At 46.4% G+C, this 24035-nt stretch overlaps 1 protein-coding gene across 2 annotated transcripts in view; it reads left to right on the top strand.

The window, feature by feature from the left end:
• The window catches only part of PRAG1 (PEAK1 related, kinase-activating pseudokinase 1), a 54409-nt gene extending 34495 nt beyond the window's left edge, over positions 1 to 19914 (top strand). For both annotated transcript variants that reach the window (XM_019750557.3, XM_074329704.2), the window contains 2 exons: positions 7557 to 8308; positions 14726 to 19914. In XM_019750557.3, the coding sequence (XP_019606116.3) occupies positions 7557 to 8308; positions 14726 to 15919 (1946 nt within the window). In that variant the 3' untranslated portion in view covers positions 15920 to 19914. The remainder of the gene's footprint in view (positions 1 to 7556; positions 8309 to 14725) is intronic.
• Positions 19915 to 24035: the final 4121 nt, after the last annotated feature.

The raw sequence follows: 24035 nt of genomic DNA, 5'->3' as shown, positions 1-24035 counted from the left end.
ATCCCTTCTTTAATGTGGGGAGAGACGGACAATAAGGAAGATAAAGGAGTAAAGTAGCCATGGGTCAGATGGCAGTAGGTGCTATGGGGAAAATTGAGCCAGGAATGTGGCAGGGAGGGGTGGGGGACCTGTGAAGGGCAGAGACAGTCAGTCACAAAGATCAGACATCAGTCAGAATAAATGACAGCCTGACTTTCATTGAGCATTTGCTCCCCCACTCAGGCTGTCACCTGAGACTGTATAAGAAGAAAGAGTATGTTTTTAAGGGTGGTCTTGAAAAAGGCATCTAACACTCTCTACTTAAAAATAGTGTATTTTCTGACTATTAAATTGACGTGTTAAAGCACTTGATCCTAAATGGATGGGTCTGGTCTAATATATTACACTGGAGTTTGCCCCACCCTCCCACCTACATGGAGACGGACGGAGTCATGGGTTCTGTTCTGGGAGATGCATTACTGAAGGAGGAAGAAGATATCCCAGAGGAAGAGGTACTCGTTTTTAAGGTTGTAAGGCCTGAGCCCTTACAGTATCACTAAAATGAACCTTCATCTTTGTTTCAAATATTTCCCTTCAAACTGAATTTTAAATATATATATACTACTTCAGTAAAGCCAATGCTTGTCTGTGGTAAAAATTCAAACGGTAGAGAAAGGTATGAAATGAAGTCAAAGACTTCAGATAACCTGCATCGTAGCTCAAACTACCACTTTGAGCAGTTTTTTCTGTATCACCTCAGAAATTTTTATCTATATCATAGATCTCATTTCCATGCATTTTTGTACTTATATCTTGAAGTCTTTATCTCAGAATCTCTAGATCTACCTCACTTTTTTAAAAAAATTTTATTGGGGAATTCTGGAGGACAGTGTGTTTCTCCAGGGCCCATCAGCTCCAAGTCATTGTCCCTCAATCTAGTTGTGGAGGGCGCAGCTCAGCTCCAAGTCCAGTCACTGTTTTCAATCTTTAGTTGTGGGGGGCACAGCCCACCATCCTCTGTGGGAATTGAACTGGCAACCCTGTTGTTGGGAGCTCGCGCTCTAACCAACTGAGCCATCTGGCCGCCCTCTACCTCACTTTTTTTAATGCTGCATAATTTTTCATTGAATTGGTGAAACCCTTTTCTTATCAATGCATGTTTAGGTTATTTTCATACATATATTTTCAAGTGTACAGTAAGATCCTGTAACATACACTGAAATAATTTGATGAGCATATCTGAAAGATAAATTCTTAGAAATGGAATTGATGTGTCAAAATATATGTGTTTTAAATAGACGTTACCAAATTATCCTACCAAAATGTCAATTTCTACTTCCATCAACAGCGTGTGAAAGTGCTTTGAACTAACTTTTACTATTAATTTGGAAGAAAACCTTTAATGATTGTGTTGTAACAGGGGATTGAAAGGTCATGATTCCGGAAGCACCCTTGGGCTGTAGGCATGGAATGCTTTCCATGAGCCTTTTTTCCAAACTTGAGACCAGGCTTCTCCTCTTTTGCATGTAAATCACATTCATGTCTTGAAGATTGTTTCTTGGGATGATTAAGTGGTCTGGAGAGACTCCTCACAAATGCCATATTTTCCATCCAGTTGTAAAACGCTAATAATAATGCTTCCATGTTCAGACCACATTTACCTTTTTTAAAAAGGAGTGATTCCTTTTGAAGGAATGCTTTGTTGCTTTTCTTTTTTTTTTTTTTTTTTTTTTAAGCACTTAGAGTTGAGCCTATTCTGATTGTGGGACCAAACAAGAGATTGCACAATTTTCCTTTAGAGGAAAAAGTTACATGTGAGAGTAGAACATTCCCTCCCCCCACCATTCACGTCTTCTGGGGGTGGGGAGAAGAGGTTTGACAGAAATCTGTAAGACTACCACTTCCTGTGTAACACAAGCGAGGTCCCTACACAGATGGCTTTAGTTTTCTTACCTTTAACGTGAGAAGATTGAACGAGCCACAGGGCATGGGCAAGGTTCCCTCCATCTGCTTTGTTCCCTATGCCTTTCATTTAGTAGGTGCTCAAGAAAAACTGACTGAACGAATGGATAAATCTGATGCAGCCATTTCCAGCTATGTACTCTACTATCTTCATTTTTAAAAATGCTACTCTTAAGTTTTTTGAATAAAGGAAAATTCCATTTGCTTTACCTTCCTGGAAACTGGAGAATAGTCAGACACCAAAGCTAAAGTTTGGAGCTTGGGGACTCTTAGCTGGGACTCTACCCTTTGCCTCCACACTTGCTCGGGCCCAGCTGCTGCCAGGAGGCAGAGCTGTGCACTGAGGGAGCCAAACGGTGCTCATTCATACAGCTCAAAACTGGACTGACCACTTCCTCCCTCAGCTCAGCTCTCATTTTGGCTGTGGAGAACAATGAAAGTGCCTATTAAAACCCAGCAAGAAGAGAAGACTCTATAATAAGGAAAACCTTATAGCACTACATTTGAACTTTTGGCCTGCATTACTGCATAGGGCTTAAGCTTTTTTTTTCCTGACTAGTGAAAGACTGATTTCTCTTTCTTTTTAAATATAATGGCACCAAACTGGTATACTTTCCCCTTGGTCCTTTTAAGATCCCACCCTGTACACCATGTGTGATGTGTAGTTTCCCACTAGAAACTCTCTCCCTGAAGCACGTGCACTAAAGGGATGCAGAGGTGTTCTCCGTCGTTGGCTACTGGCTATATATGCAGAATTAGAAATTGAGAGGAAAACTTAGGCACTGAGATTTGGAGCTCCATGGCCCAATTAGCATGCAAAATCATTTTACAAACCTACAGTGAGGTAACTAATGATGTAGGCAAACTTCCCAGAAAAGTATTTTCCATTCTCACTCCTTTTATACCCTAATTGTAAGCCAGAATTTGGGAACTGATTTAACGCCAGCATAAAACCAGGACATACAGGCATACCTCGTTTTACTGCACTTTTCTTTATTGTGCTTCAGAGATGTGGCATTTTTTACAAATTGAAGGCAAGACCCTCCACCAGCCCAAACTCGCTTAACTGTGATACTTGCTATATTGGCGGTGGTCTGGAACTGAACCCGCAATCTCTCTGAGGTCTGCCTGTATTTGAATTTGTCTCATGTGCCTTTAGAGCTGAGTCCTGAGGATATGGGCTGTTGGCCAGTTTTTCAGGATGTTTTTAGGCACAATTTTCTGAACCAGTGGTTTGCCTGTGAATTCTGAAACTATTTTAGGTATCAAGGCATATGTGTTCCCTCTTCTTTTTGGCTCTTCTAAATGCAGAGTGTGGCAGCTGCTGCAAATAGTCACAGTCGAGCTGCCCTGTTGCCTATGGCCGTGTTTAGGAGAAAATTCCCCATGGAAGAGTCAAGAAAAGGACAGTCAGAATGGGTCCTTAGGGGTGGCCCCAAGGCTGCAGAAGAAAATAGGTACTGTTTGTCTCATAGGGGAGAAATCAGTTTAAAAAAGGGCCACGTGTTGGCATCTATTTCAAAGTAGCCCTAAGAATATTAACAGCTGAGATGTTGTATGGTCCTGAGGTTGCTGGGAGTTATGGTCTTCTCACCATCTGTGGTTCCACATCTGGAGAACAGCTTCAAGGACCCATAAATTCAGAAAGATGGCTCAGGCCGAAAGGATATATATATATATATATATATATATATATATATATATATATATATACATTTTTTCCCCAAATACAAAAAGCACAATATGCCTATATAGTGCCCCTTTATATGGTTTAAGTGCACATTTCAGATGAGCCTCACTTCACCGGGTGAGGTTCCGGTAAGTACAGTTCTTTACGTCTTTGGGGAACTGCATGGTTGAGGAGCGTTCTGCAGTGCATCCTCTGATTAGGACGTGCTTTACGCAGGGGCTGGGTGACCAGCACATAGCATCTAAACCCGGGGTGTCCAAACTGCAGCCCACGGGCCAACTGCGGCCCATGATCCATTGTTAATTGGCCTGCAGCAAATTCCAAAAATATATTTAGTTTACTTAAATAAACCAGGTGAGGCAATACGTACTTCACCTCGAGTGAGTGGCCCGGCTGTTTGTGTATTTTACTGCATATGGCCCTTGGTGAAAAACGTTGAAAAAAGTTTGGACACCTCTGCTCTCAACAATAAAGGAAAATGAACCAGCCCACTCTCTACTCCCTGAAGCCACGCCTCTTCCTAATACCCAGTACTTCTTGCCTAAGTAGTTACAGGATACAGATCTGATGAAAGCCACGGTCAAGCACAGTCCCCACCATCCCCAGGAAAAGCCAGAGAACACAGAGGGTCCGGAGAAAGTTGTTTCCTTCCACTGCCTCAAAACATGACTTATTTTTTGTACTAAAGCAGAGCCTCTTAATTCTCTTTGGTAATCTACAGAATAAGAGTGTACAGATTATTTTTTTTAAAAACCAATTCCTGCTATCCTTACAGATTCAAAAGTTCACCTTTGGAAGCTGTGGGAACTAGAGATAGAGGAAGGGTTGAAGCGAGATAACCATCTGCCTAGAGGTATTTTATTTCAGAGGCAGCTTTGAGACAAAATGCATGTTAGAAGAGGTTGAAAATGGAGAGAGTGGCCGAAATTATAGACTATTAGCGCTGGAAGGGGCCTTCACAGTGATGCCATCCCGGCAGTTTTTAAATGAGGAAAGTCGGGGTGGGGTGGGGTAGGTCAACCGCTAGTTACAGGTTCATCCCACTGTCTGCCCTCAGCTCAGAGCAAAGGCAGAAAGGGATGCATTGGAGGCATCAAGGCGAGCTTTACAAGGAAAGCAAGGGGGACAAACCAGTAAGGATTGGGAAATAAGCACAAGGCTTACAGAGGGGCCTTAGCTAAGTACCTGATTTGTCACGACCTCCCTGGCTGCGGGACTGGGGACCAGGAGTCCTGGTCATAGGCAGGCTGTCCCTGTGGCTGGAGGCTCTGATTAAAGCACTGACCAGGGATTCTCATCACACTCCACTTTCTCCCCTCATCCCCTATCTTCTGTGTATTGATAATACATTGAGAATGCAACAGTTAGATGGGATTGGGCTTTGGCTTTCGAGAACGCAGAAAGGCCAGGAAATGCACGTGGTTCCGCCCAGCCACCCTCTTGCTCATCACCTGGGGGATTGGTGGCTGAGGCTTGGTGTCCTGTGACAGCCCCATACATGAGGGGTCTTGCTATTCCTCCCTTTTGTAGCCTAGGATCTAGTGACTGAATCTCCTCCTCTCAGCCTGTGCTGCTAGAGGAAGGAGGGGAGGAAGTGTCACCACCCTAGCCTTTATCTGTCCCCATGTTGGACCCGCCCTTGGGAGGCATAAAGCTTCTTCCTGGGGAGCATGGAGTGGTGGACCTATGGACTCCGGAATTTCAGAACCTGGTGATGTCACCTGCAGTTAGGATCTCCCCTCTGGCTGGCTGTTTCTTGCGTGCCCCCATTTGGACTGTTGGGAGGAGAATACATGGGCGTGAAGCTGACTGGTCCCAACTGCACCACTGCTGCCTGATTTATAATTAACCCGGGCCTCCTGGAAGGGATATAAATCACTCATTCAGCCTTGCTGGCAGGCACCCTGCCTGTCATTAGCCAGGGGGGTAAGGTGGAAAGGAAAACTTGTTCTGATCTTGATAAACCACTGGAAGGCTTGAGTGACTGCCTACTGCAGACGTGGGAGCATGCAATGCATCCTGCTTCCTCCTGGGTCTGGTGAGAGATGGTGGAGCCTGGAAAGGTGTTGATGTGGGATGGGGTGAGGAGGGCTAACAGCCTCCCTCTGCTGCACAGCGTTTTTGTTTGCATGAACCTATTGGTTCCCAGCTCCTATGTTCAACAATCTGTGTGTACTAGCTTTGTCCTTCTGTGAGCTTTGCGTTCAGGGATGTACTAGGCAGGAGGTGCCGTGCTGCCACATGCTGTCGGGTTGTGTCTGAGTGTCAGTGAGGCCGGGGCATGGATGTCTGTGCTTGCCCTGCCTGGGGCAAGGCGAGCCCTGAGGACACGGTCATTCACCTTGCTGCCGAGAGGGTCCCTCCTCCCTATGGAGCATCCTAAGTGAGGAGACCCACGGTTGATCTAAGGGGCTTGGTGCCAGTGTTTGTCCTTAGCGGCCATTCTGTCCTCACTTTGGTTGCAGAAAACAGAGAGGGACTCAGTGTGGGTATGAAAGGTTATTAACTGGTCAGGAGCAGTCCTAGAAAGGTCAGGTGCATCTGAGTGAGGTGACGCAAAACTAATAATTTGCTTCCTTTGTGGCCTTTCACTACTTGCCTCAGGCCTATGTGTTTGCTGTATCTCTTTCAGTCTAGCCTTTCTGCTAAGGTGGGGAGGGATACAGGCACCACATACCTTACCCTTAAGATGACATGGCACCGTGAGCTAAATGAGGGGTGCACGTCATAAGTACCTATTCCCTTGACTCTAAGACCCATTTTTCTGTCACATTTTAACCTTCAGGATTCTAGGGTGCATTTTACAACCTACGAATACAGTTAGTGTTTTCTGTTATGCCTTTAAAAGCTGTTTTTAAAATAGTGTGTACATCTTCCAGTCACTTGTTAGAATGAAAGAAATGAGTATTATTTCAATTTGCCCTTTCCTGTTTCCAATGTCCACAACTTTTTCTTACATATTTTTTTTTTTACCTGAACTCTTGTTTCATTGTGAAACCTCAATTGTATACACTGATACAAAGAGTAAAGTGCAGTCCTCACCCTGTCTACATGAGCCCTGCATTTCACCATCTGAGATGTTTCTGAATTTCCCCATGCTCTGTGGTGACCTGTGCCATGTGGAACCTTGCCATCAGATTCACTGTCCATGGGCACCCCTCTGGGTCTGCAGAGCTCAGGAAAGGCTCTCTTTCCCTTAAGATCCGTTTCTTTAATAAAAATCATGTTCCTCTGCCTTCCAAATTATCTGTGGGCCAGCCCTGCTCCCCGAAGCCATTAGGGTGTTTGTCAAAACTCACAGAACTACACACTAAAAGGAGGGATTTTACTGTAGGTAAATTGTGCCCTCTGTAAACCTGACTTTTAAAAAAAATCCAGCCAAACCACACACGTTGAGGTTCGTAGTTGCTCTTGCAGCATTGTTTGCAAAATATTCGAAGCAACCTAAGTGTCTATCAAGAGGGAAGTGGCTAAATAAATTATGATACCTTCATACGATAATATGAGATCGCTATTAAAAAGAACTAGATAGATCTGTAAAAAGAACGAGACACATCTGCTCTGAACTATCTCCAAGATGTAGCATTACTTGAAGAAAAGCAATATTCCAAGAAAGTTTGCTCTCCTTGTATAAATGTGTTGGGTCGTTCGGCGTATCTTCAGAGGAATATGCTGGGGTGGTTTCCTCTAATGAGAGGGCCTGAGTGCTGAAGGCCAGGGTTGGAGGAAAACTTTGTTGGCACTGTCCACCTTTTTTGGCATTTAAAATTTTTTGCATTGTACATAGGTCGTCACTTCAAGAGATAAATAAAAATAGACTGCTTTGAGATAAATAAATAAACAAAAACAAACAAGTCAAGCCACAGGGCCCTGGAACTGAGTGGCATTGGCCTCCAGCCTCATTGTTCTTGTTTCTTGTTTTCAGGCCCATCATCTGAACCGAATCACTCACCCACCAACAGTGGGAAGAAGCTCTTTGCTCCTGTTCCATTCCCTTCGGGCTCCGCTGAGGATGTGTCCCCCAGTGGCCCCCTGCAGCCTCCGCCTCTCCCCCAGAAGAAGTTAGTGAGCCGGGCGGCCTCTTCACCGGATGGCTTCTTCTGGACGCAGGGCGGCCCCAAGCCGAGAACGGCAAGTCCCAAACTGAATCTCAGCCACTCAGAAACCAACGTCAGTGCCCATGAGGAATCCCACTTCAGCTTCTCCTCAAGCCCCGGGAACCGCCACCACCATACCTTCTCCTCCTCTGAGCCTCTGGAGAAAACTTTCAAAGGCAGTGGCCACTGGGTCCCAGCCGCAGGGCTGGCAGGCAGCAGAAGCAGCAGTGGCAGCCCCAGCCTCCAGTGCAAAGGGGTCCAGTCGTCCTCCCAGCTGAGCATGGCCAGCCAGGCCTCCAGCAGCAGCACCCAGCTTCAGCTCCACAGCCTCCTGAGCAGCATCAGCAGCAAGGAGGGCACCTATGCCAAGCTGGTGGGGCTCTACGCCCAGTCCCTGGCCCGCCTCGTGGCCAAGTGTGAGGACTTCTTCATGGGCGGGCAGAAAAAGGAGCTGCACTTCAATGAGAATAACTGGTCACTCTTCAAGCTGACCTGCAACAAGCCCTGTTGTGACTCAGGAGATGCCATTTATTACTGTGCCACCTGCTCGGAGGACCCCGGCAGCACCTACGCTGTGAAGGTAGGTGCCACCTTTCCTTCCATTCTGCAGTACAACCAGCTGCTCCTGCCTCGCCAGAATGGCGGCTTGAGCAAATCATTTCACCTTTCCCGGCTACAGGAAAAGGGTTGGGTCCTAAGCGTCCTTTTAACATTTCATGCTCAATGATTTCACACTCTGCCTGGCCCAGGACATGGGGCAACGAGATTTGTGCTATGAATAGAAGATGCAGTGCTTTCAGGCGTGAATTTATGTGAAATGGAGCTGGAAGGAGAGTTAGGCTTAGGCATCGTATTGAACAATCAATTGATCATTCAATGTACAGCTAGACTTCTGGCTGAGTATGTAAGTATAACTATTTGACCTTGAATCCTCACAGGGTAGGTAGGTTTTACAGATGGGGAATCTGAGGCTTCAAATTATTAAGTAATCTGCCCACAGCTCGTTGGGGGCAAAGATGGATCTGAACCCGAGTTTGTCTCCAAAGGCTACATTCCTATCTGTTAGGAAAAATGAAGTTCAGTGGCTGCGTGCGATGTCGGAGGGGTGGTCGGTTGGGGAAGAGGGTTGTCACGTTGTGAGGGGTGTAAATGTCTAGCTATTGCATTGTTTTGTACACCTGAAACTAAAAAAGAAAGAAAAATGAAGTTCAGAGAAGTGATTAATCCCAGGTAACCCAGCTCTTTAATCTTTGACCCTAGATCAGAGCCATTGCTGCCACACCCCACTGCTCTCTCAGGGTGAAGCTCTGAGCAAGCAGGTGGCGCGTCTGCACCCACCTGGCCACGCTGCGCTCTGCCATTGACTCGAGTCTTTTCATGTGGCCCCCTTTCTTGTCTTCTTTGGTGTCCTTTGAATATCTATGGGTCTGTGGCCCTTCTATAAATGCAGACTTTTGTAGGAGTAAGGAGGGGAACTCGGAGCTGTCTTCTGCCATCACCTGTCCCATGCTATTCTTTTATTTCTAGTTAGAAAAAAAATGTAAACAGTAAACTAACGTGAAATGACCTTGGTGGGGTAGCTTCATGCTTAACAGCGATATTTTTTTAAAAATGTGATGATTATCAGCCAAGGAAAATTGCAATGAATTTTACTTTGAAGCTTTTCTTTTGAGAAATTGGTGATACCACCATAAAATATAGATTCGTCACCCATGATTTCTATGTTTAAGGGTTTGTATATAATTACTTGCTGCCTTCCTATGGGAGAAAAAAAAAAAAAGAAGTAGGGAAGGGGATAGCTACTAGGAGGCTTCAGTTTACTATACGGAAATCAAGGCCCTGAAGAACTAGGAAGTGTGGCCAAGGTGGAAGAAAACACAAATGTCTGGAATGAGATTCTGTGGATTTCCTGAATTTCATTGCCTCCTTAATCTACACCCAGCAGCTTCTCTCTGGGTACCCTGTCCTTCCCTGCCACTTCCCCAGCCATGATTAGAAGAACAAAAGAAGCAATCACAGCATTTCCCTTCCTATTAGGATGGTGCTGTATCCAGTCAGGAGGGAGGGAGCAGATCCTTCAGTGAGCTGAGCACAGTTAGCCTGTTATCACTGTCAGCCCAGAGCCAGAGGACTGTATGCATCCAACAAAAGGGTCGTGGATTTGAAATCCTTGAAAGCCCAGGGGATGGAGGTGCCTGTAGGACGTTCGTCATTTTTGCTGGCGCACTGAACCTGAGAAGGTGAGCTGTGCATCTCTTCTCTGCGTTCACCTACCTGTGTTCAAGTGCATCGGTCACTCTCACTGGTCTCCTGGGCTGGACCTGGGGGTTCATTCAGTGCCAAGAGACAGCTGACCTCTCCATTGTGAGGGGGAAAGAGCCTGATGGAAGAGGCTTACTCCCTCTTGCCCATGGGGTGAAAGTGATGTGGCCCTCCTGCAAAGAACGAAAGGGCCACCTGGGGTTTTTATATCCCTAAGTGACTGTGGTGTGCAGCTTGCATTCTAGGACCTCCTAGCATTCGCCGCAGTCTCTGAAGAACAATGCAGAGAATTCAGCTTTCCCAGAGGATGGTAAAAAGAAGCCTTGCTCCTCATTTCATTAGAAACGTAAACCATAAAGAAACTGGAAGACAGGCCTCGGCCCTCTAAGGAAGACAGGCCCAGGGGTCTCCTATCTGACTTTGCCAGACACTTGGCAGCTGAAGGACTATCTCTGTACCGTGTGAAAAGGAAATTTGGAGACGAGCTTGAAATACTCAAGAGTCTGGGGAACAACAATATCAATTTGCAAGTGTGCCTGGCCTGGTAATGGGGGGCGGGGGCGGTGTGGGATGGGGAGCATCATTTCGCACGTGCAGCTGTTCCACTTCATTAACTGTGCAGTCTAGACGGAGTACAGTCATCTGGATTCCGCAGCGGGGGAGCCGGTCCCCCTTCCCACTGCCTGTCTGTTGCTGAGCTCATTTCATCTGTGCCTGGTAAGCGGGCACCATGGTTGCAAGTCCCCATTAATAAAAGCATGTTCCCACCTGCTCCCCCTAATGCCGGGTCCTGGTCTGTGGACTCAGCACCCTGCAGCAGTGAAGAGAGGAAGCCGGCTCTGCAGCCCTACACCGTGAATATGTGGCAGTGAAAATCATTAGCTGTGTGCAAGGTTTGGAAGCTGTTTCATTCCTTAGTCAACTAGAATTCCAGTTGGGTAATTAGGGAGCTGTGTGAAGGCGGCTGGGCCTTTTATTTAACAGACGTGACTTAGCCCAGCTTCTCAACCACAAATGAGGCCATAACTGTAAAGTTTAAAAAGACTCGGCTCAACAAAACATTTGACATGTGAGCAGAACCAAAGGTTTACGTGAAGGTCTTGAGCCAAAACCTAAGCACAGACACCCTGAAAATGAAATGGGGAGAGGGGGTGGTGGTGAGGGGAGACAGGGACCGAGAGGAAGCCTCCTGCTCCCTGTCCCTGTCGTCTGTCCCTCCACCCTGCTCTGCATGCAGGTGGTGAGGAAGCTACAGTCCAGCAGAGGACAAGCTCACTGGTGTTGGACCAGCTCACGTACAGTCCAGGTGCCATTTACTCTGCTCCTTCATTTACATCTCTGTGCAAATTGTCAACAGCTCCGCTGGAGCTCTGCTGGGAGTGTGCTGGGCCCAGGCCTTTCATGCCCTTGAGAAAAGGGATCCTTGGAAACACTTCCCAAGCCCCGGGCATCTGTGCAGTAACGGTTGGTACAAGGGTTGGTACAAGAACCTGCAAGCCGGCAGCACCAAGCCTGGCTGCAGCCCAACCTGCCTGAACAGTCACCATAGCAACCTTTCCTGGTGACTGCTCACCTGGGCTAGGCGCTGTGCTGAAAGCCACACCTATGTGGTGTCATCTAAGGCTGACCATGGCCCAGGGAGGAAGGAGCTGTCACTGCCCCTGATACACAGAAGAGAAAACAGACTGAGATAAATATAGTCCGTCCTCATTCATGGGTTCTGTATTTATGAATTTGCTGCTAAAATGTATGTGTAACCTCAAATCAATACTTGTGGCATTTTTGTGGTTATTCCTGGACGTTCACAGAGTGGGGGGAAATCTGAGTCACCATTACATGTAAATTCCGAGCTGAGGTAGAACAAGGTGGCATTCCACCTTCTCGTTTCAGCACTGTCAACCCCGTCCTTTCCGCCATTGATTTAGTGCCTCGTGCTTCACATTTTTGTGCTTTTTGTTGGTGATTTTGCAGCTTACAATGGCCTAGCTGAGTGCTGAAGTCCCGTCTGATGTTCTTAAGTGCGAGAAGGCTGTGATGTGCCTTCAGGAGAGTATTGGATAGGTTTCATTCCGGCATGAGTTAGAGTGCTGTTGGCCATGAGTTCGAGTGTTAATGAATCAACAACATCTATTAAAGAGGTGTCTTTAAACAGAACAGAAACAAACACATATAAGACAAGGTTATATATTGGCCAGTGGATAAAAATATTGTAACCAGAGGCTTGCAAGAACTTCACATTGTATTTCTCCTTAGGACAGTGGTTCAGGATTCACTAATTCAGTGTTTGTGGCTACTTAATAAATAGAACATAACTACTGCAAACAATGGGATTCGGTTGTAACCTGCTAGTATTTGCCGAGTTTATATTGAAGCCAATGCCTTTTGCATTCCAAAGCCCACTTTGACCTCTAGACTACTTTTCAGTTGTATAGTCATGGGCAAATAATTGAACCACGTGAAGCCTCAGTTTCCTCCTCTGTGATAGCATCTACCTCACTGGTTTGTTTGAGATTTAATAAGACACTGCGGGGGAGTATTGACGAGGCACAGTGACTCACATACGAGAGTTCCGTTGGTATCTTGTGATTGAAAAGCTCTCACTGGACGGGGGTGACCCCGACATCAGTAATGCTTTTCCCACATAGCCACAGATGGCAGCGCAGACAAGTCCATACACAGTGGGGGATATTTATACGCAAGACTATTTTTTGAGGACCCCACTCCCAACCCCCACCCCAAATTTCCTTTAGTTAAATAGTATTCCAGAAGCCTACCATATAAAAGCAGAAGGCAGTTGGGTGGACTAGAATAAGAAAGAGCCTACAATAATGCCCTTTCCATATGTATTCCAGGATCGGTTTTTTTTTTTTTGTTAGTGTGATTGGAACCAATGTCTGGGATAAATGCACTTCCCTTTTATTTCTATTCTACTTCTATAATAGAGAGATTACTAGATTAATGTGTTACCTCCCCTGCCCCCCCAATTATCTTGATAAAAGTTTCCTCAGAGGCTGAACTCTTTTATCCCAGGTTTCATGCTGAGAAGGTTTGTATAGCTGCAATATAAATAGACCTCTGTGAAAAGGTGCTGCCGTGGAACTTTTAAAAACAGCCCCTGTGAGCATTGTGGTGCTTCAGGAACACCGCTGTAATCATCTGAGTGGCAATGCAGCAGCCCGAAGGGTTGTTTTGGGATTGTTTGCAGGATGATGTTTTCTAGGTAGATGCGAGAGGCCTTTCTTCTCAGGATTACATGCTGATCCTTACATTTCTATAACGCATGGCTGAGGTTGCACAGTATCCTTCTGAGAGAGGAGACCATCTTCAGTCCCTTCCAGTGTAATTACAGGGAAATGGAGGCCTATTGGTGTGTGGCTGTCCAGCTGCGCGGCAGCTAGATGAGGACTGGTGCTGCTCAAGATGCTTGGGCGGCTGGCACTGTTGTCAGGACAAGGAGATGGTGAAGAGGCGGGAAAGAGACGCTTGTGGGATTCTGGGGATCAGCTGCTTGTTTATTCGGACCTTTGGTTCAGAGCGTGCCTTTGGCCCTCTGGGTTCTCTGTCCCTGGAGAGCTTTCTGTTTTCTTTCAGCTGCTCTGATTCACCCTTGGAGGAGATGTGTGTGGCCTCCACATAGCAGTTCCACCAAAATCAGCCCTGCAGGTCATGCCAGCTAGTAGGCATTGCGTATTTACCTGGATCTAGAAACTAGGGCAGCCTAAGAGAACGTGGCCAAGGCCTAGAGGTTTAAAGCCGGCATCTGCCCCTCAAGTTCCCCAGGAAGGGAGCGCTCCAGCCGTCAAGCACGTCTGCTGTCTGCCAGCTGCTGACTCAGGTGTGAGGAGTGCAGAGCAAAGCGGACTGCCTGTGTCAGCTCTGACTTGGCTTCCTGAGAATTTGCCCAGCCCAAACTGGGGGCAGCATGATGTCTTCCCACCAATACCAGAGGGCCACACTACATGTTGTTCTGTAGGGACCCCAGTCTTGCTGGGTTGTGTGATAATTCTATGTTTTAACTTTGTAGGAAATTGCCAGACTGTGTTCCAAACTGCACCATTTTACATTTCACCAGCAATACACGAGTTCCCATCTCTCTGCTCACTCAAAGACGTGTGTTATTGTCTACCATTTTTCCTATAGCCGTTCTAGTGGGTGTCAGCTGGTACCTTTTTGGAGTTTCGATTTGCATTTTCCTAATGAGTCATGATGTTGAACATCTTTTCATGTGCTTATGTTCATTTACATATTTCTTGGGTGAAATGCCTATTAATATCTTTAGCCTACTTTTTGATTGGCAAGTTTATCTTATTACTGAGTTGTAAAAGATTTTTGGAAATTCTGAATACAAATCATTTATCAGATATGTGTTTTGCACATATTTTTTCCCTCAGTCTATTACTTGCCTTTCTGTTTTCTTAAAAGTATCTTTTGAAGCACGAAAGTTTTGAATTTTGATGGTGTCAAGTTTATCGATTCTTTCTTTTATGGACCATGCCTTGGTTGTGAGATCTGAGAAACCTTTGCTCAACCCAAGGTCTCAAAGACTCTCTCCTATGTTTTCTTCTGAAATGTGTATATTTGGGCTCTTGCACCTAAGTCTGTGTGATCCGTTTTGAGTTCATTTGTAAGGGTTTACGTTCGCCTTTTCGAATGGGGGTTTCCAAATGTCCGAACACCACTTGTTGAACAGAATGATGGACCCCACTTCTGACGTCACTTTTCCTTTCCCCCACAGATCTGCAAAAGCCCTGAGCCCAAAACGGCCTCATACTGCAGCCCGTCTGTGCCTGTGCACTTCAACATCCAGCAGGACTGCGGCCACTTTGTAGCCTCAGTGCCCTCCAGCATGCTCGCCGCTCCGGACATGCCCAAGGACCCTCTGCCTGCCCTGCCCTCTCACCCCCCTGCCCAGGAGCAGGACTGCGTGGTGGTCATCACGCGAGAGGTGCCCCACCAGACTGCCTCTGACTTTGTGCGGGACTCGGCCACCCACCATCGGTGTGAGCCGGAAGTGTACGAGCGGCGCGTGTGCTTCCTGCTTCTGCAGCTCTGCAACGGGCTGGAGCACCTGAAGGAGCACAGGGTCATTCACCGTGACCTGTGCCTGGAGAACCTGCTGCTGGTGCGCTGCACCCCGCAGGCCACTCCCGCCCCCGCCCCTGCCACCCCCACGCCCCCTGTGTCCTCGGCTTCCTCCAGCACCCCTCCCACCGCCACCTCCCATTCCCCTGCTGCTGCTGCCTCCCCTTGCCCCTCGGCTGCCCTCCCAGCCAGTGTCACCCCGAGCCCCGCGGCTCCTCCCGCCTGTCAGGGAGTGCCCAGTGAGAAGCACTTGCCCCGGCTCATCATCAGCAATTTCCTGAAGGCCAAGCAGAAGCCAGGCGGCACCACCAACCTGCAGCAGAAGAAGAACCAGGCCCGGCTGGCCCCCGAGATCGTGTCTGCCTCCCAGTACAGCAAGTTTGATGAGTTCCAAACAGGCATCCTCATCTACGAGCTGCTCCACCAGCCCAACCCGTTCGAGGTGCGGGCCCAGCTGCGAGAGCAGGACTACCGGCAGGAAGACCTGCCCCCGCTGCCCACCCTGTCCCTCTACTCGCCCGGCCTGCAGCAGCTCGCCCATCTGCTGCTGGAGGCCGACCCCATCAAGCGCATCCGCATCGGCGAGGCCAAGCGGGTGCTGCAGTGCCTGCTGTGGGGGCCGCGGAGGGAGCTGGTGGAGCAGCGCGGCACCTCGGAGGACGCGCTGTGCAGCACGTTGCACAACTGGATCGACATGAAGCGGGCACTGATGATGATGAAGTTTGCAGAGAAGGCGGTGGACCGCAGGCGCGGAGTCGAGCTAGAGGACTGGCTGTGCTGCCAGTACCTGGCGTCCGCGGAGCCCAGAGCCCTCTTGCAGTCCCTGAAGCTCCTGCAGCTTCTGTGAACGCTGGCAGCCCCCAGCCCTGCACTTTAGCTGCCCCTTTCCGTGCCTGGCCCCGTCCTGACCCCCATACCCCACCTTGCCTGGGAAACACTTGCGTGTTCCTGGGAGATGGTACAAATGACTTTATACTGGATGTAATATATATACATATATATAATATATAAATAAGAAGGACTGGATGCCATTGCCCGCTCAGGCCTTCTGTCCTCCCTTCCCAGTTTTTTCCCACAATTATGTACATTTCTAGCGCAGTGCAAGGTCCTGAGGATACTTCTGCCACAAAATGAAGCCTGGACTCTGCCTCACTACCCGATTATGTGATCGCTTCACCCTTCTGTCAAATGCCTATTGAAAAAAACAAAAAAAAAAACAAATTTTTTTTTAATTTTGATTGAGTCATGAGCAAAACTTTTTATCCCCAAGCGTCCAAGTATGTTAGCATCGTTGGTGGGTAAAATTGAACATAAGCCTCTGAAGCAGTCACCAGGCTACTTGCAGTGTCCTTGATCTTACACTTCTCGTGAGGTAGAGCAGCAGGCCAGTAGGGCCTGGCCTGCTCAGCACCAACTAATCTTCCCTGCTTTTTTTCCCACCTGGCAGTCTCTTAGGAAGAATGCAGACAGAGCTGTGGTGATCCCACAGATTTGGAATTCAACCCTACTGCTCTAAACCATTTCCAGTTTGCTAAACCTGGTTACTATTTGTATCAATCAGAGGCCTGGCTGAAAACAGAATCCTCCTCAGATGGTTCAAATGCCAAAACCTTAACGTGGGACCATTTAGAAAGATGTGGCAGGGTTAAGAGGAAAAACGAAGCTGAGGCAAAAGCAAGTGCTGGCATGGGAGAGTCACCTACTCACTCTCCCTGTTTTCCACCTGTCATTGCCAGGAAAAGACCGATGGGACACCAGACAGCCAGGGGGGCTTGGGTGATACAGTGGGCAGGATCAGCCTCCCTGGGCAGGGAAAGGGGGAGAATGCATGGGGTGCCAGTTGGCACACAGCCCACTGTTCCTACTGTACTAGATAATGGCAGTACAAGAATAGGACTCGGGTGTTTCCACTCCCAGACCAGTACTTTCTGCTGTTCTAAGCTCTTTCCCATTTCCCTTTCTAAAAACTCATACATTTAACACACTTACTGGCACCTACTACCTACCGTGTTTCCCTGAAAATAAGACCGGGTCTTATATTAAGTGTTGCTCCAAAAGACGCATTAGGGCTTATGTTCAGGGGATGTCCTGAAAAATCATGCTAGGGCTTATTTTCTGGTTAGGTCTTATTTTCAGGGAAACACAGTACTGTAGTCAGTATTTGTCACCATGCCTTTAAAAGTGCACAGAATTAGGAAGCCACAGAGCTTTCTTCATAAGGACACACAAAAATTCAATGATGACTCATGTGAAAAGAAACAGCCCCCAGACCCTTGTAATTTTATCTAAAGGCTAATCTTCCAATTTGTGAACTAATTTCTGAAACCTTGTTAATAATTATGGATGATTTAAAATAAATACAGAGATTTTAATGGATGTCTTAGAAACCTAGGAATGTGGCTAGCAACCAGGATGGGGGAAATCTCCCAGGTCCCCTTCTTCATGTTAATATCAGTCCTTTTGCAAGCTCCACCTTCCTGCCATGGACTACAGGTATAAACACATCCATATTTCCACATATCAGCAGTGAAGATAACACTTGTGGAGCACATTTCTTATTTCAATTGTTGCTTGAGCACTCAGGAAAGAACTGGTTAAAACCAGCTTCCAACTATGTTTGTAGAAGAGAAAGAAAGAATCTTTGAACATGGAAATCATAATTCTCCATAGGACCTGTCACGCTGGTTGTCTTTGTTTCAGAGAGTATTATTTTGACTATTGTTTGTTCCTGGGAATTTTCCAGGCAAACCCTCCACCCTGGATTTTGCTGTCTTTTGCTTTCTTGTCCTTTCTCACTTCATGTAAATAAACAATGGAGAGGGAGGAAACAAATATTCTGCCAGGGGAATGCAGTGCCATTTGGAAGCACATGTCTCAAGAGGCACATTTTAAATCTCTGAATTAATTGTACCTTTTTTATATGCCACCCACTTCAGAAAAAAAAAAAAAAAAATTGAGGTTGTAAAAAAAGTTTTTAAGAACCAAAAGGAACCAAAAAGTAAAAGTGGAAAGAGAAGAAACTATGACAATAAATCCTGATTGAGAAGAATGATAGCAATCAAACATAAAACTTAACTTCTGAGCTTTCCGCCAACCTAGAAAAAGTAGAAGACAGCTGGTTGCAGAATTCTTTGTGTAATTTTAGGAAACAGTTCAGTTCATCAGGAGGAAGAAATCTTTTCCCAGTGGTTGGTTCTAAAGGGAATTTGTCAAGGATTTTCTTATTTAAAGACATTGAGTAATGTCCTTGATATTAGTTTTTAAAAAAAGAAAAAGAAAGAAAAAGATTTTTCCAGATAGGGCAATTCCTTTTTTTTTCCTCCCCCTTTCTTCCGCCTCCCCCCCACACTCTGGTTCAAGCTGTTGTTTCTCAGTCTAGTTGTGTAGGACACAGCTCCCTGGCCCATGCTGGTATTATGAGCCTTGCGCTCCCCCTGGCTGAGGCAGGCGGCCGCTCACAGCAGCTCTCGCTGGCTGCGGGCCACTCACACTGGCCACCGGCCACTCATGGCAGCACGTGGTAGCCCACAGCAGCCCACGGCAGTTCACGCTGGCCATCGGCCACTCACGGTAGCCCACAGCAGCTCACGCCAACTTCCAGCTGCTCACAGCAGCCCTGCTGCAGGGAGAGCTGTTGTTCACAATCTTAGCTATAGAGGGCGCAGCTCACTGGCCCACGTGGGAATTGAACCAGCAACCTAGGCGTTAGGAGCATGGTGGTGCTCCAACCACCTGAGCCACCGGGCTGATTCCAGGGCAATTTTTTATATCCACCATTGGTGAAATCCAAGTGGGTAGCATTCAAGCCTAACTCCATCAAGGAGGTTTTATAGGGTAATTGCCACCCATTCATCTCCATGGGTTGGCTTTTTCCATAAATGGTAAGTGTGGCTACAAATACTAGGTTTGGCAAACAGCTTCAGTCACACTAAATTCAGAGGCTTAATATAACTCTTTTTGTGTTACTTCAAAATACACCTGGGATGCATGGCTTTATCTCACAGAAAGCTCAGCACTAAATAGATTAAGTCCAGAAACAACAGCTAATTCCATAGGACTGAGGTTCAGAAATAAGCAGTGACCTTTGTATGATGACAGTCTCATAACATCTGGTTATTTAATACTCCTGGTATCTGTGAGTTCATCTTTTTTTTTGGCTTTAGATCCAACTACTGGTATTTAAATCTCCAGTTTTTTATTTTCTCTCCAGCTCTGAGTCAGGCCCCCATGTCCTCTCCACATTTGTAACTTCTGTTGTTAATGTGCCTTTCCCTTTTTCATGCCAAGATGTGGATTCTTTTTTCTTCTCCTAAATTCTTTCCTGTGGGCGTTATGGAGCTGTACATCTAAATTGTTACATCCTTGCCAGAAGCAAGTAATTCAGGGATTATTTATTTATCATAACACATGGCTCAGATCTAAAAAGACAGGGCTCTAGGGGAGCTGCAGTGACTACTCCCCGTAACACTTCCTGGTTTTCGAGAGCTTAGGACTGGAGAAAGCTCTTTTGTGATATCCACATGTACTCAAAACAATTATGAGGGTTTTGAAGAGGGAAGACACATGTTACTTTAATGACTTCTCTGAAATTTGTTTTTCAAATACATAGCAGTAAGTGAGGCAGCCGTTTCCCACTCTGCTGACTATCTACAAATCCTTGAATATCTAAGGATAAGCTTTATTAAATCTCATTAAAAATAGTCGATTTGTAATGTAAAATCTGCTTGGCATATTTAAAAGAGGGCAATGTGAATGGAATTGATTCATTAGAAACCAAACTCTAACCCAACTGATGTCATTGCTAAAAATAAAAGACAAGAATAAAATGTTTAGGGGAAGTTCCATGGGGTGACTGTCTTGACAAATCACTCTTTCTTTTCTCTTTTCAGATGCTAATTAATGAGGGTAAGGGATAGCCAGGGAGACCTACTCCGGGCAGGAGATATCCTAGGAGGATTCATGCCCTGGGAAGGAGGTTATGAGGCAGCCTGATGAGCCTGAGGAAAGAAGTCTAAATTAACCCAAACATGATATTGATTTAGGGGGAACTGGGCTTGGGTTAGAACTTCCATGATCAATTTGGATCCTTACTGGATCCTGGTACTCAGTCTTCTCGGATCTGCATCTTTCTTCCCAGGACTTGACTATATCCATTCCAAGTTTCTGAAGTGGTGGAAGCAAAGTCACATTTGCTCAGGAGCTTTCTGCATGCCATCACGCCCACTTGGTACTGGACTATCCCAGTGGGGACCTATATTTGTCACATATTCTGAATTCTGGATTCAGATCTTTCTGGATCCTTTCCCAGATGTAATTACAGTTATTTCCTACAAAAACACTGTCCTGAACACTGGATGTGCGTAGACTATGAAAACTTGTATGCATGGTATTAGGACTTCAAGGTTATTTTACATGTTACTGACTTAATGCCCTATTGGGGATAATCAGGCATGAAGACAGTTTGGGGGAACTGAGCGTGGAAGTCTAAGGAGAGAAGAGAAGATAGGAGAAGAGAAAGCAAGATTCAGAGAAAAACCACCTGCCTTACCAGTTGCCTGGATCCAGCCCTGATGACTCCCCATGACCCCCAAAAGATTATTCACTAGTCGTGTTGCGGTAACAAAATACCATAGACTGGGTGTCATGCAGGGTGCTCGCTACAGGCTCTCTGGTCCCGCTCCCCACACAAGAACACAGGATATGGTGAGGCCAAAAAGGAACACCCACAGAGCCATAGATAGGGGAGTCATATCACTATACTCTCCTGGCGTCTGGGTTGGAGACACAGGAAGCCGGAGCCATACTATCCACAACCTGCTGTCCACTTCTCTGCCAACCAACCTCACTTGCTAGCTGCAATCCACTGTGCTAACTGCAATCTGTGCTTGCTAGCTCAGCCACCATCTTCTTGCTAGCCACCATTTGCTGCTAGTGTAGCCACAGCAGTTGTATTAGTGGCCAATGGCTCACTGGTTACAGCTGACAGCCAACTAGCCACATCTGATGGCCATCCAATCATAGTTGATGACCATTTACTACCCAAGTGAGCACCTTTCCAGGTGAGGGCGAGAGCCTGGAAACTGCACTCCTGGCTCTGTCTCCACACTGGGTGACATAAACAACAGAAATTTATTTCTCACCGTTCTGGAAGCTGGGAAGTGCAAGATCAACGTACCAACAGATTCGGTTCTGGTGAGAGCTCACTTCCTGGTTCATCGACAGCCATAGTCGTGCTGTTTCCTCACATGGCAAAAGGGGCAAGGGAGCTCTCAGTGGTCTCTTATGACACTAATCCCATTCATGAGGGCTTCATCCTCATGACCTAATGACCTCTCAAATGCCCCACTACCTAATACCATCATTTTGGGAATTAGGTTTCAACATAGGAATTTGGGGGGGACACAAACATTCAGTCTGGAGTGTCATGCTTGTCAGCCCTTTACTGGGATCATACAAACACTTGTATGTCTATTTTATTCTCAAAGATTTCCAGGGATGCGGAAGCTATAGAACTCTAGATTGTGTAGATTTCGACTTCAGAGTTTATAGTAGATGCCTTAAAATGTCAGAAAGACTTATATCCTTTATTTACTGACCGTTCTCATCATCACAATGATGGAGACGATGTTCAGTTTTCCTAAAGCAGTAACAGAGATTTCTTCTCCCTTATCCCTCAACCTTACTGTTTATTTATTCTGAGTAAGTAAAACATAACATGACACTAGAAGCCAAAACTATTGAAAACAAAAATACTCAGAGAAGTATCATTCCCCCACACTCTGTCTCCATTCCTCCATCCTTTCCACCGTGCTCCCGCCCCACCCCTGTAGTATCCAAAACTCACTAATTTATTAACTCATTAATAAATTAATTCATCCAACTTTTAATGATCTCTCACTGATACTGTTCCTTGGTTCTTAGGACAACCCATTTTATTTCCATTAGGAGATATGAACTGTTTTTCTTCTCAGATGTAAATCCTGAGGCTTGCCCCAAACCACAGCCAGCGTTGGCAGCAGATCCCTGAATTACACGATGAAATTCATCTTCAGGCCCTTCCTCATCTCTGGAGTGATGCTGCTCGTCCTTGTATTTGGAACCCAACACTTCTTGGACAAACTATACACCAATCCCTCACAGCAAACCCAACCTGGTGACGATGGCCAGGTCGCAAAGGAAAGTACTTCCAGATGATCTTCCAGAAAGAGTGTTTAAGAAAGAAAGAGATTGTGCTACTCTGTGACTTGGCTTTTCTGTGGCTCCAGTGTGGTCGTTTCTTTCCCTGACTTTAGAGAGCTGCCATGTAAGCAACAAGGAGTCCACTCATTGAAATCATTTATGGAACTTACAGTTAACGCTTAAACAAAAGGAGCCTGATGCTGTTGGTCTTGGCTGAGTCCAACATGAGTCATGCACTGTTTCAAGTACCTGATTGAATACGGATAGAATGAAGGGTTTCACTGGATGTTTAGTCCAGTGGAACAGTTCCACACAGAGACAAGGGTTGGGGCAGAGAAGAGGGGGTGGGAGCTATGCATCCAGCACAGAAGACACACAGGGCCACAGAGCAGAGACTGCTCTCTCAGCCAGTGGACGCCTGCAGCTGGGGTTGGCAGCCTCCTCCCAGCTATGAGTCACACATTTGATTGCAGCCCGCATCCTGTAGACAGGCCCGGCCAGTGCCAGCTGCTGGTCCTTCACTTATCACTGGACAGCCCCCTTTGCTTCAACTCTGAAAAGGCAACAGCCCATCACAGAAAGTTTTAGAAAGAAGAAAACCAAAGGCATTGTTACAGGGGGATTGCAGCTATGCTGTCCTTTGGGTAGGCTAGCCATTTCTAAACAGTACCCAGCTCGCAAGTGCTCCTACAAAAGGGTTTTCGCTAGGGCACATGCAGACCTCTGGGAGCTGCTCTCCAAGCGGGGAACTAAAGCCGTGGGATTATCACCTTCCCAGGCCCAGGCCCTGGAAGGTCTGAAATTTCGCCTTTGTGGTACCTCTAAAATTACCATGAAGGGAGAGAAAGGACTTACGAGAGAGGCGCTTAATATTCCTGGAGCGATGTTGTTAAGAGACTGCCACACGCCTTGGGAATGGCTGCAATTTGGCTGTTTCATGTCTGTGTGTCTGTAAATGGACCACAGTGTTTAGCAAACAGAAACTGGCCATATAACCCAGGTCCCTTGTCTAATTTTTCACTCACATACCCCGTGTTCTGAGAACCAAAAAAGAAACTCCTTAATATGAGCAACCCTTTCATTCACAGACTCCCTGCGTTGCATAAACAGAAGTTTTTAGTTTGGTGTCTAATGAAAACACTGAAAAACTATGTATGACATAATAATAGTCTCCTTGTTTACCTGACTTCCCTGTTCCAAAAGACTTAAAGTCCTGGTATTTGAAATATCATTTTACCCTCTTACAACATTTCTCTGACATGTAGGAATCAGGGTAGGTGATCTACATTTTAGGAGAAAATTGAGGACTGCAAAGGTGAATGGATAGATGAAGTATAAACCCAGCACTAGTGTTTGGCTGCAATGCCTTCCATTCTCCAGTAAGCACCCTGGTACCACATGTGCTCAACTGTTTCCTGGGGACCCAGCCCCATCCTGGCTGTCTTAGCCCGCTTGTGAGAGCTAGTGTTCCTTTCTCCTCTGCGCTCGCTCAGCCCTGGGTCATCTTTGACCAAGGCCTCTTGACTCATTACTGGGTCACTCTTGGGGAAGCAGGTACTATTGTTTACCTTACTATATAATAAGAGTGGTGATGCAATATAGTCTTTCTCACTAAGTAGCCTGAGCCACTTGAGGGCAGCGACCATGTCTGAAACTACTTTGTTTTTGATTCCCTAGCCCTTTGTATTTTATACAGAATGTGCTTAATAAAAGTGTTGATGCCATTTATGAAGATGCGTGAGTTACAGTTGGTGACTGCAACCACTGCTTAGGAAAATGATGCC

Source organism: Rhinolophus sinicus, chromosome 16, assembly GCF_057876585.1.
Source record: "Rhinolophus sinicus isolate RSI-liver-muscle chromosome 16, RSI-T2T, whole genome shotgun sequence".
Taxonomy (NCBI): Eukaryota; Metazoa; Chordata; class Mammalia; order Chiroptera; family Rhinolophidae; genus Rhinolophus; species Rhinolophus sinicus.
The sequence above is the reverse complement of the archived record's forward strand: the minus strand, read 5'-3'. Positions and strand labels throughout refer to the sequence as shown.